Raw genomic sequence first — 19,590 nt, forward strand, 5'->3', positions numbered from 1 at the left:
TATGCAAATAGTTAAAGTAAGTAAAGCAATTGCTGTATACGGTTTAAAATTGCAAAATGAGTAGCTAGTTTTTTCATTTTTTATGTATTTCTATGCCTCTGTGGTAAGCACTTTGAATTACCTGATGTATGAATTGTGCTATCCAAATAAATGTGCCTTGGCTAAGCTTGCCTTGCCCGATCCACCACCCCCTTGTGGTAGTTTGACATTTTCCATCAGGCATGTGTGCGGCCAGCTGTGCGGTGGGCGAGGACCCATCGGCCTGATCAGCGATCGGCTGCAGCGCCTCCTGGTGAACCGCAGTCCCCGGCCGCGCGCAGCTCCCAGCGCCTCGTAACGGGCGATTACTGTCGGATTAAAGAGAAAACCAGCCACCGCGGGACCGGAGCTGTCTGCTTGTTGGGAAAGTTTGGAGCAAGTTTGGTGCCGAGGAAGGCGTCGACAGCTGAAGCCGAGCAGACTTTCTCCTCAGCCCTGCGGTTATGGACTAGAGGGGCGGAGAGGAGCAGCGGGGCCCGGCCGACGTCGGTTAGCAGCAGCAGCGGAGCTAGCTGAGGAGCAGCAGCGGAGCTAGCTGAGGAGCAGCAGCGGAGCTAGCTGAGGAGCAGCAGCGGAGCTAGCTGAGGAGCAGCAGCGGTCCTCCGTCTGTCTGCCCTTGTTTGGGTCGCTGTGCTAACTAGCTAACGCGCTATTTTTGTTAGCATGGTAGATAGCCAACCGAGTCGGCGAGCTTGTTTTGATGCAGATTTATAGAGGGAACCACAATACCACATTTTCAAGAACTTTCTGGAAGTTTGGGGAGCTAGCCGTGTGAGCTATAACAATAACTTACACACAACAACACGGGAAAAGGAGGCAGCGAGCTAAAAAAAAAAAGTCTTTGTGCGACAGAAAGTTTTTTGTTTTTAAATTACTAAATGCATCTGTTTGTTTTTGAAAAGGGTTCGCACGTTGATGGTTAAACGTCAGGCAGTCAGGCTCAGTCAGTCCACGCCGCCCAGTCTCTCTGCTCCTCCTCAGGGACTATTACAGCTCACATCCTCCTCGGTTGTCTACATACAACCCCGTCCCACCGACCCACTGTCTCCTGTCTCAGGCCGGCTCCGGTGGCTGGCCGCTCGGCACTGAGTGTGCCCAATGGAGGACCATGACAACATGGACTATTTTTACCAGCAGGTGCAGCAGAAAGATGTTACCCGGAGGCTGCAGGTCGGCCAGGACCTTATTGACTACCTGAGCGACGCGCACCGCTCAGCGGACGTGGATCAGGACAAATCCCGACTGGATAAGACCATAGACGAGTTGACGGGATGGGTGAACTCCAGCAATTTCAAGGTGAGAGATCTTGGCAAGTCATCCCCTCGGCCCTGTCCATGTTTGCCATGATATTATTATTCACCAGTCTACCCAGTAAACGGGATGGGGGCCGAGGGGGTTTGTCTTCAGCAGGTATTTAGACGAGCTGTCATCATCATCATAGTTGTGTGATATTGACAAAGCTGAATAAACTGGTTTCCACATATTTTATTTAAATCTAAACAAATGTGAATTCAGAAGGGAACAGGATCTCATTAGCATTTTTTAAGCAGAGCATCTTCTTCTCATCCTAGAAAAAAGGCGAAGAGGCTGTTGTTCTTCTTTTCCCCACATAGTAGTCACTTTGTGTCTCACAGGAGGCTGACATTTTTAAATATCATCCCAGTAACAGAAGTGGACATTTCCAAGACATTCCTGTGGTTTGGTGGGGTTTATATTGTTGTTTTGGCAGAGTGTGTGTCTGTATTAAGGGGACCTATTGTCAGGACTGTAGTCTACTGGAGGACTGGATGGATGGGGGAGGGGTCAGAAGACTCATTGTTATGAACTATGCTTTCTTTCCATCTCTCCCTCTCTCTCTCTCTTTCTCTCACTCGCCCTCACACATACAGACACACTCTCTCAGCCCCCCGCCCCCCATTTTTTTTGTCTTTTCTCTTTTCCTGTTCAGTCTCACCCTTTTCATACTCGCTCACTCTCCACGACTGTGTGTGTGTGTGTGTGTGTCTGTGTGTGTGGTGACCTTGTCTGCACTCTGTGCCACAATTCAGCAATGCTGGAATGTGACATTTTTGCCATGATATCACACCAACCCAGAAAGAGAGTCAAAACAGTCTGAAATCTCTTCTCAGAGCGTGCTGAAATATGACTCCCGAGCTTCTTTTTGAACTGATTAACAATGTCTGCACTGATATGCTCGACTCAGCAGGACTGTGTGTGAGTGTGGAAATTGTGAAAGCATACCGTTTTTTGACATCACTCACTCAACTACACAGTACCAGATTATTCTCATATGACTTGGCCGTCATTTTGTCATCATAATATTTTAATAACAACTATGCAGTCTGGGTTACCAGTCACTAAAGAGAAGCTGAAAAAAATGCACCACTGCTACTATTTCAGTATCAGACATCTGTTTTTAATTGACAAATAATCAATCATCCAGTGCTTGACATTGGGACATGACAGCTATTGTGGGTTTATCAATTTTCCTTTCACCAAATTCTGAATAATTAAAGACTCTGTACACACAATATGTTCAGTAAGTGCCAGTAATGCATTTATGATAATGATAGTGAGACAGGTGTTGAAGCTGGTAGATAGTGGAGAGGTCATTTTGAGTGTTGGTTAAAGGTTGCAACTAAAAGATTTTTGTCAGTACTCTTTATTATGGCTTTTACTGATGCCAGAAACATCCTCCAGATGCAACGTGTTTAAAATGAAGGTGGCTCATCACTCCTTCCAAGTGTTTCATCCCTGTGCAGTTCATCCTCAGCTGCGGTACCATTTCCCTTTGTACAAATCTGGTCTTTGATGTAGATGACGCATACAGTAACTCGAGCACAGATCAGAGTCTGGTACTGATGTGCAAGTGAGTCGTGACCCCCCCAGAGCCCTGAGCACAGAAGCCTTTTTAGTGGTACTGATTGGTTCCCTGTCGGGCAGAAAGCAGGAGGGGTTAGGTGTAAGCAAGATGCTGCGTCAGCACGGGGAGAAGGAAGAGAGGAGAGATGATGCAGAGTTGACAAGAGGAGGAGAGTGAAGGAGCATAATGGAGAACAGGAGTGATAAATCGGGTAAACTGAGATAAAGTGGAAAACAAGTCCATAAATAAAAATAATGTTCCTATAAAGAGACTCAAAGTTCTGCTCTGACGAGTGAATAAAATAGTCTTCATTCAGTCTCTCGACTGTCTTCCTCTTTATTTCACTTGCATACCCTTCACTGGTCTTTTTTGGTCAATGAGTCAGTTTGATACTTGGACTGTCTTCTCTCTGTTCTGTGCGAGCAGCAGACTCACCCCATGCTCTCCGCTCTCACAGCATCACAGAGGCCGCAGTGCCAATGCGAGACGCACAAACACAGGGCATTAATATTGCATGGTGCTTTTACGGGGAGCAGGGCCAGATGACTGGACACTGACTGGACTGATTGAGGATCAGCACTGCTACTGCTAGGTCGTCCCGAAAGACACTCTGATCTGTGGTGGGATTTTGTTGAAATGAAGATGAAGCCTTCAGCTCTCAAAATTGTTTTGGCATGAGAGGAGATGATGCAATATATATTACAATGGGAGCTTCGGTCTGCAAAACCCCAAAACGGATCAAACGCTCCAAGGTCCAGATTTAACCAGTTAAATACACCACACTGCACACGCTTCAGTGTATTCTTCATCACACCCTTTTTCAACAATGGAAACATCTTGGTTTTGGTCGTGTTGCTCAGCTCGACTCTTCCTGCAGGTGCTTCGTAGTGGAAGCTTTCCAGTTAAGAGAATTGATCGCAGCTTTTAGTGGGAAACAGCTGCAGGAACCGGTGAGCTACAGTCAGAGGATAGCGGCCGAGATAAAAAAGCTCCAGGTGCTTATTTTGTCTTGGTCTAATGTCAGTTATGTGCCTTGTCGTGGTCAGTCTTTTGCCATCATCCACAGTAACGACAAGCACCTTTCTCTGTGCTGTGAGCTTTGGGAAACCTGGGCCAACATGGTAATTTAAATAGGCTAATGTGATGCCTGTCATTACGTGAAACAGACAGTGAAACAATAATTTGCTTCCTGCCTACTAAGTACACAGTAATACATAACTGATATTAGAGTGTAGACTTACAGCTGGAGTGTGTGTTTGAACAGAACAGGAAAGCATTCCTCTCCATTTTGTTGTATTTTGCAGACAAAATGTTAAATTAAAGGATGACTGGTGGATTAATGGATAATGAAAATTAGCCTTGGTGTAATTGTTTCAGCAGTGCCTGGTCTACGTCTTGTCAAATGTAGCTGTGTGATATCGGCGCCTCAGACCATGTTTTTCCTGTCCACAACTTACTTTAAGCCTCTCTAGAATCCAGAATAAACCCTGTACGTGGTATGCGAATTAGAGACTAAGCCACCATACGCAGCAACCTGAGTCTTCACAAAGAGCCATTCATACAGAGCAAAATATTTACTGTTTTTTTCTTCCTTCAGCATACCTCAGCAGCCCCGGTGTTTTGAAGCTCGCAGACTGAAGCTGAAGTATTTTTGTTACAGAATGATGTTTGTGTGTCTGTGCCGTCCTCGACACTGCTTTGTTCACACGCCCGATGTCTAAGTAGCCTTTTGATATCACACCCCCCCCCCCTCCTCACCCCACAACCAGATGTTGATCTGCAGATGGTCCGTAGAGCAGGAAGTGACCGTCCCCACCTCCTGTTCACTTTCCCCTGTCCAAGGTGGATAATAAGCGTAGGGCCTTTTCCATCTCTTGTCCTCCGTCTCCTCTTTTCCATCTCTCTCCACATGAAGATGCCATATGGTTGTGGGCGACAGGCTTGTTGGGGTGCTGGGTGGAGGAGAGGGAGGGGGAGGGGGAGGCCTGAGGGCCGATTCCTTCCCATGCTGTTTCTTCTTTCTCCTGCTGTTTTTTCCCCCCTTCCTCCCCTGCTCCCCCAAAATTAGGTCAATGTAATGTAGTCATCATATTGAGACCCAGAGCTCGTGGTTCTTCTCTGTAGTATTACTTGGCCGTTATCCCTGCCGCTCCCCCTCTTTACTCCCCCTCTTTTGTTTCTGTAGTTACCTGGCTCTGCTCTCCCTTTGACTAAAATAGGGAAAAACTGCAGTCTGCCTCCCCACTCTGAGCATGACAGAGGAGTCTAGAGAATAATGTTTTAATGGATTTTCTTTTTGGACTGTTCGGTTTTACCGCGGCGTTGCCAAAACAAGCATTCCAGGAGCACAGCGCAGTGTGGGAAGTGATCCTAATCAGAAACACAGTGGAAAACTCAACTTTACCACTAGACAAAAAAAAAAAAAAAAAAAATCCAGTCTACCTTCCCCCTACGAGTCATATGACACGCCAATTTTCCTTTTTAGTGACTGAGCCAAATCAGGGCAGTGGGGGGAAAAGGGGGATGGCCAAGGGTTAATAAAAGAGGTGTCATGAGATTGTGAATTCAGACGCACTTCTTAACGCTTTGTTATCTCAGCATTTTAACATCATGCAATAGCCCGTTGAGGTTTTCACCAAATTCCCCCAAAACTGCAAATTATCGTGCGATCCATCAGCTGTTGCTATGCAGAGTGTATGAAGAGAGTTAAGGGTAAAGGTTTCATAATCAAAAGTACCACAGCTGTTTGCATAACCTTTGACACAGAGAGGTTTTAGTTGTTAAATGACTTTTATTTGGTTGAAACCTTTTTTTAACTGAAGTATCATCTTTTAATCCAGCGAACCGCATTTTTAACTTCAGCCAAGCGCCATTTTTTAAAGTATCTGTGTCATTAAATAATCTGAACTCAAAGCCCCCCTGAGTATGCCTTTTTTTTTAGCTTTGCACTGTATGTTGGCAGTGAATGGAGAAGAGCGTGTTGTCATTATAGATAATGTAGTTGTATAAGTGTGCAGATAGTAAATTAAGTTAACAGTTGACGTTAGGTGGTTCAAATGTCTCAATCGAATTTCTGACATTTCTTTCCAGCCTTATGGGTTTGTTCAGACTTGCGGGGGGGAAGAAAATCCCCTTTGTGTCAGCCAACGCCTGATGTGCGAGCAGAAATACACACTTTGTTGACGTGAAACCAAAAAGGAAGTCCTGCGATATGTCCGAGTCTGAATCAACGCATTAATTATTGTGCATGACCCATAATAACCCACATCTCTCTCTCTCACTCTGTGTTTCATAGGTGGCGTTGATGGGGATAGACATCTGCGGTGCATTCGTGGACCGCTTGGGAGAGCGGTTCAAAGGATACCTTGGCACAGGTGAGATACCCTGCCCCCCCCCCACGCTGAAATGGAAACTTGCCGTAGTTCTCTCGTCTCTGAAACGGAGAACAAACCTGCGACTGTACAAACCAGTTCCTCTCGCCTCTCTACAGCTCATCCACTTAATCACACACTCATTGTCATCATTTGTTAGTCTTTGCAGAGGAGACTATAAAGATCTCTTTGTTCAGTTCATCAAGCTCAAAGTCCTCTCCAAAGTGCCCCCTTCCTTCTCTGGGTTCAACCTCTTGGCTTTTGTAGTTTCTGAATTCATTAATGAACACATTTTGAAACAACAGATTTCCTATATAGTACTCTACTTCATACTACATGAAGTGTGATTTTCGGTGTGTTGTTTATAGACTCCTCAGCATTTTTAGTTGCCCTTCCATTTTGTCTCTCACTTCCACTTTGTAGTTCCTCTGAGACAGAGCAGCAGTGCTGCTCTGGAGCCTGGCACCTCCCGCTCTCTGTTACACATCCTCTAGTCTGTATTTAGGCTCTGGACTGTCTGCCATTACTGTAGCTCACCCTATTACACCCCAAAACCACAGCGCACATTCATATGACCTCACAGACTGAATCTAGGATCAGATTGCATTCCCTACGAGTGTGTGTACGTGTGTGTGTGTGTGTTATCTCAGTGCCAGCCCTTGTGTGTGTGTGTGTGCGCCCGCTTAAGGTGTCACCAGCTGTCTTTGTCAGCCACACTGGCTCTTGTCACCAACAAACGCACTCGACCCTGCAGTGCAGCTCTGGGGAGGATTGGACCTGTGACTGTCGCACTGTGCAAAGTCTGCCACAGCACACTGCACACACACACACACACATCTCGCTGCCTGTCTAGGACAGTGCCCTAGCAGAGCTATGTGTATTAGTGTGTCAAGTGTGTGTGTGTTTCAGACTGATGGTAAAAACATCTCTGTGAGCCACCGCTGCCTCTGGAATCTCCCTCCCTCCATCTGACTTCCATCTCTCCTCTCTCCTTTCCTGTGCTCTCTCTCTCTCTCTCCTTCTCACTGCACCCACCCTCCACACACACACACACACACACACACACACACACACACACACACACACACACACACACACACACACACACACACACACACACACACACACACACACACACACACACACACACACTGAGAGGAGGAAGATGAGATCACTGAGACAGTGATTGTATTGATCTACAGGACTGGCTCGTTGAACAGAGCGGCTGCCATTATACTGTGTGTTTGCATGTGAATCGACTCGGTGCTGTTGGCCGTCTTGCCAAGTAGCTCCCAGATGTGAGGTATAATCCCAGATGTGAGGTATAAGTGGTATCGATACATATACAGATCATATAAGGCGTGTCGCGTGTCAGGTGTGTCAGATAAAACGAAGTGACGTGATTGGCCCGGCTGCTGAAGAAGATAAAACTTCATGAGGCAACTTGCCAGATGTACTGTGTGCGTCTGTGTGTTTTCATCTTTACTACTCCAGATGACGACGTTGTGCGCAACAATACAACAATGCCCCCCCTGTCATTTATTTTCTGTTTGAGGGAATTGTCCGTGGTGCCTAGGCAACCAGCTGTTATGGTAACATGATGTACGCTCATACACACACACACATACAGGAAAAGGACAGATGACATCACCCTGCTCCCCCTCCCCCCCCGCCCCCCCCGCCCTCGCTGATGTTTTAGACTAAAAATGTGGGTAGGAGTGTGTGTGTGTGTGCACATGGCATTCAGTGTGTATTTGTGTTTATCTCATTACGTGAATGTCAAAGGGAGGTTTGGAGTTTTATGTAACTCAGAAAGTTTAGTGTCTCCGCCTGATGGTCAAACAGAGACTCACCAGTGATTATAGTATTATGGGCTGCTGACTCAGACAAGCCATTTAAACTATTGCATGGACTTTAAAAGTTAAAGGACGAAGTTGGAACTACTTTATATCTTTGTAATTTTCAACAAATCTCATCATGAAAAGAAAATGAAGAGATTGTTGTTTTGTTTTTGTTTTTTTACTGTGTGTAAATCTTTGTCACAAATAGATATTTTTATTATTATTGAAGCAAATATTACTCAATCAGGAAGAAAAGAAGTTGGTGACTGTTTTCACCTGTGAATAATGAAATTTTTTTGCCCCAGTAAAGTGTTGGATAGGGCTGGAGCTCTGTGGCACCGATAAGAACGAAGTATCTCAGTAGTCAGATACACTAACAATGCCTGCTGCTAGTGGGGTAAATTTGTTGACCCTCCTTTTTATGCTACGGACAAATTTCAGGCCTTTGGATCAGAAGCTGCTGAGCCTCTGATGTGACAGCTTAAAGCTGATGGCACCTCTGTTCTTCATTTCATAAAGGATTCGAGAGCGACCATCTGAAACATTTGAGTAGTTGCCAGAACCTTTTGGTTGATGTTCAACATTAAAGGTTTTTACTTTTCACTCTTTACTGTGTGGGTCACCGCATTACGTCGGCCTCACCACTGAATCAGTTGTGCGTTGAAGTGGAACCGACACGAGAGCGTTTGATTATCTTGACGTTATTTTAGTCACGGTCCATTTGTCATTTCCTGTCCTCTCCTTCCCCTCGTTCTGTCAGAGCCTTCGTGTCGATGGTGTCATTGCTTAAGCTCTCACAGTACAACGAGTCTCCTCTCCCTCTCACGCCCAGACACAAATGATGAACATATACTGTCTCTTCGAGTATCTGTGTTTGAAACTCTCTCCACTTGGGGGCACTCTTTGTTCTTTGTCATTTAAATCCACTGAAGAGTCAGAGTTGTGTGTTGCCTTATTTCTCCTGTACTTGATGTAAACACTGTACACTGACTAGATTTTTCATGTATTCACTTTAATGACCACCCCCGCCTTCTCTTTTTCTCTCTTCTTTCTTCCATCTCTCTCTCTCTCTGTCTGCAGTGTTGCCAGCTCTGGTGGACAGGCTGGGCGATGGGAAGGACCAGGTTAGGGAGAACAGCCAAGGTCTTATCCTGCGCTGCATGGAGCAGGCAGCCTCGCCCATGGTGAGACACTCACACACACACACACACACACACACACACACACACACACACACAAAAGAAAAAAACATAACTTAAGTGTGTAAACATGGGATGTTCCGTTCAATAGTTTTGTCAGGGGATGAATTTAAAGAGGAACTATTTAAGTCCAGTCGCTTTTCTGCTGTTTTGCTAACCCGGCTCGTCCTGGCCATGTGAATTTGTTTACAACGAAGCCGACGAGAAATCAATCATTAGAGCAGTAGATGTTATATATAATATATAATGTTACGACGTGTATATTTGTGTGGTTTAATCTGTCATACACAAGAGATTATGGGTTACGGGGCGCGTTTGTGTCCGCCCCGATCATGCAAAGCTGGTTTTCAGCAAAGAGACGCAAAAAGTGACAGGCACGTGGAAGGCAGAGAGCATAATTAAGCTACAAATCCTGCATAGTTCCTCTTTAAAGTTGAGTCTCTTGGCGGTAGATGGCTAGAGAGGTTGTAACAGTGAGAAACAGTTTATTTGTATACTGGTAAAAGAGCAGCCTATTCACGACAATTGTAGTATATTCAAATGAATTAATAAGATGCACAACCGGGACAGCAAAATCACAGCCACCTCCACATCAATAATGGATAATCACTACAGCAGAGGTACTCTGTGTGTGGGGCTCCCTCTTCTGGGTGTACGAGAAACAACATGGGATCCAGCTCCTTTCTACTTTAGCTACATTCACCACAGATTGTAACCTTCTCCGTGCTCCATAATCTGCTCAAACCCCTGTTGAGCTGCCTCGTCGAAACTACTTGTGCTCTTACTTACCGAATGTCTCTCTTTCTCCCTCCCTCCCTCCCTCCCTCCCTCCCACACATATCCTCCTGATTATCTTTTGTCCAGTACGTTTGGGAAAGGCTGCTTCCTGGTTTTAAACACAAGAACTTCCGCAGTCGAGAAGGAGTCTGCCTGTGTCTCAGTGCCACGCTCAGCACGTGAGTAACTTCCCCCTCTTCATCTGCATTGCTTAAAGGAGAAATAATACATATCAGGAACACATGCACTTGTCCTTAGAGCAAACTAATAATTAAACAAAATCAAACCTTCAGTAAATCAAGTTCTTGAATTTCTGGTCCTGTCCATCTATTATAATAATAGATATATTACTACTACTTTCTATGAATTGTCCCCATTTTGTTTGTTAGAGAACAGACACGGTCTCTGTCTCCAGGATTAATCCTCTTAGCTGTTAGTGTGACTCTAGAGGTAGAGGTGGCGTGGCACACATGCAGCAAATGCCGCCGCCACTCTTGTCGTGTGATGTTACAGTCTTCAAGCATACATGTCGCCATACATGTGTGTTGCTTTCACAGAGTTTTTAAAAGTCTGGTCTCAATTTTTACCCCAGCCCAAACTCTTGTACGCTCTCATGCTCAGCTGTCAGGCTTGATGGAGGACTTGCTTTTCTAAATCAACATGAACAAATGATTGGAGAGGGTCTGTGTCTGACTACTGTGCTCCAAAGAAAATATGCTGGTCCATCTTGAGATGTTTCCCAGAAGCCGCAGGAGGCCTAGACTTAAACTCTGGGATAATAAAAGAAAGGTGCGCATGTGTGATAGAAATAAAATGAAGATTGGTCAGTTCCTGCATAGGCTTGGAGGTTAAAGCAGAGCATTTTCTCACACCCTTTTCACTTCTTCGAGTACATTATGTCTTGTCATTAGCCAGTATTAATTTCACATGCTTAGTTTCTCATTCCTTTGCTTGTTCTTTGGGCTTTATCCAAATCCTTTTTGTCTTGATTTCCATTGTATTCTGTGCACATTCTTCTCCCATTTGTTATGAGAGGATTTCTGCTCCTCTGTCAGTCTTGGATTATACAGACACTGCTGTCATAGTTAACCTACATTTTCCCGCCTCCAAGTGTCATTAATCAAACACACGCAGCACAACGTAAGACTAAACATATTCTTGGTTCCTGCACCTTGTACAACAGCAGCTCAGCAGCAGTTCAGATCTGTTAACGTTGTAGTTTACTGTATTTTCAACCTAAATGTTACACAAACAACACTGTTTGGCTGTTAGAGTCACTCTGTTACTTTTGGCATCTTTTTGCTAATGGAAAGTTACAGGGTTGTGCTAAATGCTAAGCTGCTACACGATAGGAAATCTAGAGATGTTTACTGAGCGTACACTGGTATTTAGTAAGCCGGAGAGAATGAGTGAAACATTACTCAGAAGTTAGATTACTATTTTTTTATTTAAAAAAAAGAAGGAAATTTTAAAATTTGAATCGCATTGACTACACTTAGAGAGCGCAACAGAAGTTTATGGTTATAGGTGATATTGGCTACAGAAGACATAACTTTACACGTAACATGCAAATCTATAAATCTCTTACATGTTTATTGTTTTGGTGACTCCTGACAACCTGTGTAGTGTATGTCTGGACGATTATGGCAAAAATTATAATCACGATTATGTTGTATTTTGGTCAGTATTGAAATCACAATTATTTTACACCCTTATGTATGTTTATTTTTCTTGAATGTGCCAACAACCTGTATGTTTTATGAACCAGCAACAACAGGCCAGAGGAGCTAACCAACTAACTCACCACCAGCCAACAATGACTCATTACATTTGCATTTGTGAAGTTTTTGTAATTGCACGTTCATTCGGCTCAAGCAGTGGTCGGAAACACTTATGCGGTGGTGTGCGCCAAAGTCCTGTTTATGTTTTTGCTCCTCGTGTTCCCACACTAGAGAACTTGTTCCACGTTTCTTCTCGACCAAACGGCGCAGGATAACAGATTAAAATCCCAATAGTCTCAGAAAAATATCAAAATAAATATAAATAGTATAATAAATAGATCGTTTGGATCCAAAATGAAAATCACGATTAAAATTTGATTAACTGTCCAGCCCTAGTGCCGTGTTACAATTTAGTTGATGCTGTTATTTGGAATTCACACTATAGTTTACTTCTGAGAGAACAGTGTTGTCCTCAATCCTGAAATGGTTTTTTTTGTGATCAAGTTTTTATTATTTCATCCCCCCTGCCCGTTTTACAATATGCCCACATTAAATCAAATTCACAGTTACTTAATTGACATATATACATACACCACCTTAAATCATATATATATATATATATATACCACCGTACATCGTACATATACCACCATACATCATATACAAAATGAGTACGTCATAACCATGTGGGCTATTGTCCCCCCCTTATCCCACCCATACCACCCCTACCCCTCTGGCTTATTTCCCTCCCCTCCCCTTCCCCTTGCTGGATTTAGTCTCTGAACATAAAGGGGGAAGTACATCACATACAGTTCAATTAATTAACACAGAAGTGTCAAGTCCCCTTGTCCCTCTCCTCTTCTACTAACAAATGTCCAAAGAGTACACCAGTAATAATGGAAATAAATAATTAAGTAATAATAAAAAAAAAAAAGACCATCCTGAGATAAGGGTGATCTTATCAGTTCACACTGCCAGTAGTATCCCCCAAATATTCAACATACATACATACCAAACATACCATACAGGTACCCCTCAACTCCCAAATCCCTATGCACAAATTTACCCAGACATCTTCATACACTTTTATATTTTTTTTTTCTCAATCCTGAAATGTTGCTGTTCTCTTTACGTTCTCTATGTCTTTTTCAGGTACGGTCCCCACACGCTGAGTCTCAGTAAACTAGTTCCTCATCTCTGCTCCCTGACCGGAGATCAGAACCCACAGGTAAGAGGCAAAGCACCGAGGAACATGATGTAAGATGAACACGTCGGCGTACAACACGTCCGTCTGCGTGTATCTGTGTCCGACTGGATTGATTCCCTCCTATTTTCCCAGTATCACTTTGTAGCTAAGCCTGTGGTTTAGTTCTCAGCGTCCAGAGTGTGCTGGCAGGCATCTGAAGACAGCTCTGTGATTATTACTGTTATTAGTGAGGAGATGGGCTCTGGAGCCCCCCCACCCAGCTTCACTGCAGAATCACGAGCACCGTCACCCAGCCACACAACGCTACTAGCTGCGTGTGTGTGAGAGACAGAGAGAGAGAGAGGGTGGTGGTGGTGGTGAAGAGAGGTTGGTTTAACCTCCTGTGGAGTTGCACCCCAAAGCTGAAATCTGCTTCTATCGTCTACCCAATGATTATCTACCCACACACTGTCCCGACCAATCAACATCCACAACCGGCCCACCTACCCTCAGTTGCAGAGAATCCCTTTAGCAGCATCCCACCACCCAATCACAGCGGTGCCCACACCATAACTTGAAAATCAGATGTCTCCCATTACGGGCATAAGCAGCACAGGCCCTTAAGGCTTTATTTTTTAATATCCCTTTACGTTTGCCTTATCTTTTCTCTGTAATCTCAGGCAGTGGATAAAGAGTGTAATCTTTATGGAATTATTGCAAAGAATTAACCATAATCTTAGCGCTTTTAAGCCGCATCTACACTGAGTAGATATTATTAGATAATATTTAGATGCCTTTGTGTGCGCTATGTGAGAGTGCAGTGTAATGTTACCTGTGCGTATGTGTGTGAGGAACTAAAGTGGTTAATGTCTGCTATCCATAGGTACGTGAGGCCTCCATAACGACACTGGTGGATGTTTATCGTCACGTTGGGGAGAGGGTCAGAGCAGACGTGGGGAAGAGAGGACTGCCTGCTGCACGGTGAGTGTTTTTTTTCTTTTTTCTCTGGGATACTGATCATCTCTGTCCACATCAGGGCTGATGGTTTTGTCATTTGCATGCGTGCGTGTGTGTGTGTGTGTGTGCGCTCCCATCCAGCAGGGATGAGTTGTGTGGAGGGTCTGTGGGTCCCGTGGCCTTGGCACTCAGTCTGTCCCAGGCCATACCATGCACCACTCTGCCCTTCACACACACAGAGGCACTTTCATCCAGAGCACAATGCTGACTGACTGTGGGAGGGGAGGGGGGGGTGTCAGGGGGCAGATGGGGTACAAAGGGCCTTGGGTGGAGTAACAGAGTTGGGGGAGAAAAACTGGGAAAAGTGTGTGTGTGTTCATGTCATTTAAAGAGCGCCACTGTAGTGTTTCTGTCCTCCTTTGGTCGCCCTGGTTACATGTGGCCAGTTGAGGGTTATTCTAAGCAGACATTGACCCCCCCCCCCAGCAGCCCCCCACCCCCAATTCCTTCTCCCCTCTCTGTCCCATGTGTGAGAGCCCAGCAGCATCCAGTGTTGTGTGCTGACTGTTCAGTATGAGTCCTGTGTCTGTGAATGCTGGCCGTGGCCATGTGTCATGTGTTGTGCATATTAAGCCTGTCTGTCTCCAGTGTAAACATGCCGTCTGTGTATGTGGGATTTATGCAGACGAGACGAGTGTGTGTCTGTGTGCTTCGGGGGGACATGAAGAGGTCTGAGAGATGCACTGATTTATGTCTGAAACAAATGCTTCTCGTCTTTCTTGTGTAGCACGCAGTCTGCAGCTTTAATGACATTCCTGCTCATATTCGCAAGCAGCATAAATATGTCATGTCAGTTTTATTTGCTGATCGTGTTTGAGCGCTGCGAAGGTGAGGTTGTGTTTGTGTTGGTGTGTTTGGGTTAGCATATGGTCGCCAAGTGGAATTCAGGGCTGCAGCCCCAGGGTCTTACTGACAAGATCACATATCAACTCCACGGAGCTGCCTGCATCAGATAAGCCAGAGGAGGAGAGCGTCATGACAGAAAGGGAGTGTCGAGGTGGGAAGGGAGGAATAATGAGAGCGGAGGTGGATGACTCCTGCACTTTTGTTTTATGCTTTCATACGTCGTGTGTTTATATCTCTGAAAGAAAGAAACCCCCCCTCTTAGGCGAGGGAAGAACAGAAGGAAAAACAGGGACTGTGTTTCATTTTAGCCTTGCAAAGGCTTTATAGGACATCTCTCCCCTTTTTATTGTTAAAATGCCCGAAACAGCGTGCAAGCCAACAGTTTTAAATCACACACAAAATGTGTTTAATTCGTTTATGGAGAGTTGCTTAAATTTGCAAACCCAAATAACTGGGAATAGGCCTGGAGCCTGTGACTAATGAGCACAATTACATTTCCGTGCAGGTCAGGACCCAGAGTTTTACCTCAATCAGTTGTTCTGTCTGAGCAAAACGGAGTTTGTTCAATAAACCGTTACAGAGATGAAATACTGTAAATGAGCCAATTTGAAGATTTGTGAGCATTTAAAAGATATTTCTATTTAGCACTTACAATCATGGGAAGGTTGCACTGGAAGCTGCTGAGGGTTAAAGAAGTCGGACTGTGTTGAAGTTGAATAATAAGAAAGGTTTTTACTGATAAAATGATGGGGATGTTTAAAGAGGACCCAGAACGTTTACAACACAGTTAATAGTTGTATTTTCAGTAAACTCATGCGATTAGTACACAACCTCATGCACACTGTGCACATTAAAACCTATTGTGACCCCTGTTAGACCATCAGTGACACAGGTTACACCAGCTTTGGCAGTCGGGTCTCAATGAGCTTGAGTCACCTGACTTGGCTGATTGAGCCAGCTCATCCTGTCCTGCATTAAACGCAGGTCAGACACCACCTGGAAATCTTGGTTTGTGTCTCTGCTACAGGCCATAGTAGCTAGATATCAGCGTGTTTATTGAAGCCACGTCTCCTACTGGGTGGACAGAACAAAACTAGAATTTAACCAGTGTATTGAGTCCTATGTATTTTGAAAATTATAAATTTGCAGGCAGCCCTGAGTCTGTAATAGCAGCAACAACAGACAAGTGACCTAACGGCTGCCTCTAGTACAGGTTGAATCAGAACGCAGTTCACCTGTCTCACACACACGAGATCGCTGTCCACTGGACTTGGGGGCGACCCTTTCTCAATGACAGTTGATTTGTGTCCCAAACAGACTGAAAAAGGTGAGACAGCGATGAGGGGATCCTTGAATTAAAAAATAGTGCAGAGAGAGGATTAAAACGGAGGAACAGGAGGGAGCAAGGGGGGCCTATAGGCAAGTGAGGTGAGGAGGAGAGAGGAGCAGGGGGAGGAGCAGACTTGCTTTCTGTCTGCCCCTCCCCCTCTGACGAGTGTGTGTGTATATATGTGTGTCTGAGTATGAGAGGGAGGTTATGTAAAGGGTAACTGAATCTCTTTGCTGCCCATGACACAAACTAACCCACTTCTGTCTCTCACACACACACACACACACACAGACACACACACACAGGCAGACGCTGCTTGAGATTTAACCCTTTGTGTCACTGTGGTGATTTTTTTAGTGGGTGTGTGCTTAGCATACAGTACATATGGGCGACAGTAGGTGGTGCCTTGTCGCATGCCCATAGCATGCTTTGGGCTCTCGCTGTTTGGCTCTCTCGCTCTCTCTCTCTCTCTCTCTCCTCACACACGCACGCACGATCCCTCCCTCCCTCCTCCCTCCCTCTCAGAGCCACTGCACCATGTTGGATACAAAGAGCTGAGGGGAGCCGAGACCAGTGTGTCACTAGCATGGGAGCTAATGCAATGTTGCGCAGCAACCTACTAATCAGCCCATGGGGAAATGCTGAGGCAAATAAGCAAGAAGACTAAAGGAGAGGATATTTCTGAACCACACGGCTACATTAAAATGCTAATGAAAGGAAGGGAACCACGTGAAAATGCTGCACGGCTGAGCAGCTCGTTGCAACGCTAATCGTCACTCAGGAGCCTCTAAGCTGTCTGGTGGTTGCTGACCGGCATCCAGACACCAAAAGACAGACAGGGAGACAGACAGACAGGAGACGGTGTGTATGACTCTTATTCTTGTGTGCTCACATCCACGGCCGGGAGATATCAGCGCATGTTGCTGGACGTGGGTCATTGTGTCTGTTATGCTTTTGTCAGGTGTAATCAGCGTGTGCCCAGACCACCGAGGACATTGAAGCTTTTTATTTGTGCAGAACAATTTATGTTGATTTGTCTGTAAATGACTGTTGCCATGCAGACAGACCTTACCTTGGCTGTAAATCACACAATTCTGCCTATCTGGGTGGTGACGGTGTGTCGGTCTGTGTGTTTGGTGCTGAGCGGCACGTCAGTAGGACTCTGGTCATGTTGCTCCTGCAGCTTCATGAGTGTGACAGGCATGACAGACACACCCACCCAGCAACAGGCAGACATGCAGGCAGACAGGCGGGTCGTCCACATGTTGCTGCTGCTGCTGCTGCTGCTGCTGATACTCTCACTTGGGATTCAAAGCACCTTGCCTGTCTCTAGGTCAGAGCTCTGTGCTGTGTGTGGATCCACCTGCTTGTGCATTTTCTTTGTCTCGATCCTGCCAGCGGAGATGATTGACTTTCATGTTTTGAATTCAGTCTCATCTGGATGTATGTAATTCAGTTATTGTGCTGATTTCATTAGCTTTGTCGTGTATGCACCGTTCATATCTGTGTATCTATCTAACCTTTCATCTTCTCTCTCTCTCTCTCTCTCTCTGCAGGTTACAGACAATATTTTCCCGTTTTGATGAAGCCTTGAATTCAGGCAACATGGCTCTCAGCCCAAGTCACGGTCAGTGCCTTCTCTCATTTTCTGTGTCATAGTTAAGTTGGCCCCTGAGAGCCACCAAGTTGAGTCATGCTGCCAAGATAATTTCACTGTTGTCAGGTACTGGCTGTGTTTGAGAGGAGCGCAAGATGGTGTGTATGTGTGTGTGCGTTAGTCTCTAAATCTGCATGTGCTCTTGTGGTTGTGCTTGTTGCCATGGGCTCCTGTAAGAGGACCTAACAGGATTAATGGTTTAATCTGAGTGTGATGCTGTGGGTTTTATGGCAGAGCCAGACCTGAGCTCGAAGGCTGCTGCTGCTGCCGAGTGTTGTGCCGCCCAGCATTAGTGTGGACCGTGGATCTTTTGGAGCCCAGGGCTTAGCCTCTGTTGCTCTGACCATTGAAAGTTCAAGTTGTATTGACAACACAGCATGTTTCACTTTGTTCTCACTTTTTAGAACATAAAATCTGATTCCCTACCACTTTGGGGATTTATCGACACCTAATAAGAAGTGAAACATTTTAAATCATGTACTACATATTGATCCACAAATGGTTTCCTTTGGTAGTTGGTAAGAGAAGCTTTTACCTGCTGTATCCACGGACAACATCATTGTTTTATAGGGATGTAACACTCAGCACAGCTGCTGACACAGCCCTCAGAGATAAGACATGGGATCGGCTACGGTGTGACTGACTAATGCAGATTCTTGTAATGTTTCCACTGAAGTTGGATTCATTCAGTCACTGCCGTCCTCTACAGGGCTGTGTGGCCTCTTGTTGCCCTCCATAAAGTCTGTAGTGTCAGATTTTGGTGTGGGACTGGAGATTTATTATTGCAGGTCCCCACAGTTAAAGTACTGGGTGAGAAGATTTGTGCTCAGTGCAACCCACAAGGATCTTGTCGCTGGCTGTTTGTACCTTTCGGCTGTTCGGCGGCTCTGTCACTGTATCTGTCTGTCCGACAGCGACAGTTGGTTGGTGCCTGGTCGGCTGTTGCAGCCTATTGACTTGGACAGAGCGAGACATGCAGAGGAGAGACATGCAGAGGAGAGACATGCAGAGGAGAGACATGCAGAGGAGAGACATGCAGAGGAGCTCAGGGCATGTACTGGGTATAGTTGCCATGATGCTGTCTCTGGTGGCAGCAGCGGGAGGAGGAGGAGGGAGTGTCACTTTTAACTCCCCACTCCCCTAAGGTTTAGAGCAAGGTCATGTTTTTGGTCCGTGATTGTGCAGTTGTTATTATCAGATAATAATGTAATTCCTTTTTCCTTGTATTTCTCTTTTTTTACTCTATCTTACTCTTATCTATCTTCTCATGTGTATTGCTGGAGTTGAACGCAGTGCTTGTCAATATTTACAAAGAGGCATTGAATTTAAAACAGAAGGGAAAAGACAATGGGAGTACACTTTACAACAGCCCAGTGAAAGGCCAAGACAACATCAAGTGGAAGTGTTTGTTATTACAACTTCTTCCTGCTCGCATTAAACAACCAATCAAGTGGTTTACAAACCACATAACAGTCAGATATTAACGCAACAGGCTGGTCAAATGGTTTGATTATTTCACAGTTATCGAAGCAAAGTGTTTGATAACTTTAAAAAAAAAATCTACTTTATACGCCCTTTGCAGTCCAACCATACACACCACACTGACCAGATTACGAAAGCGAAAGTGACCACAGATGCTCACCACAATGAACTCTGGCTGCACGCCCTGTTGATTGGCCTCGGCTGCTGCTTCAAGTGTACTTAAGCTTCTTTCTCTTGTATTTCTCAGCTGCTGCAGCTTGC

At 45.2% G+C, this 19,590-nt stretch overlaps 1 protein-coding gene across 1 annotated transcript in view; it reads left to right on the top strand.

Annotated features, from left to right (window-relative positions):
* Positions 1-282: 282 nt before the first annotated feature.
* The window catches only part of clasp2 (cytoplasmic linker associated protein 2), a 56,066-nt gene continuing 36,758 nt past the window's right edge, over positions 283-19,590 (top strand). The window contains exons 1-7 of the mRNA XM_083981732.1: positions 283-1,335; positions 6,198-6,276; positions 9,195-9,298; positions 10,178-10,269; positions 12,964-13,039; positions 13,881-13,978; positions 17,747-17,817. Coding sequence (XP_083837858.1) covers positions 1,138-1,335; positions 6,198-6,276; positions 9,195-9,298; positions 10,178-10,269; positions 12,964-13,039; positions 13,881-13,978; positions 17,747-17,817 — 718 coding nt within the window. The 5' untranslated portion in view covers positions 283-1,137. The remainder of the gene's footprint in view (positions 1,336-6,197; positions 6,277-9,194; positions 9,299-10,177; positions 10,270-12,963; positions 13,040-13,880; positions 13,979-17,746; positions 17,818-19,590) is intronic.

The sequence above is a fragment of the Trachurus trachurus genome, assembly GCF_905171665.1.
Source record: "Trachurus trachurus genome assembly, chromosome: 11".
Lineage (NCBI taxonomy): Eukaryota > Metazoa > Chordata > Actinopteri > Carangiformes > Carangidae > Trachurus > Trachurus trachurus.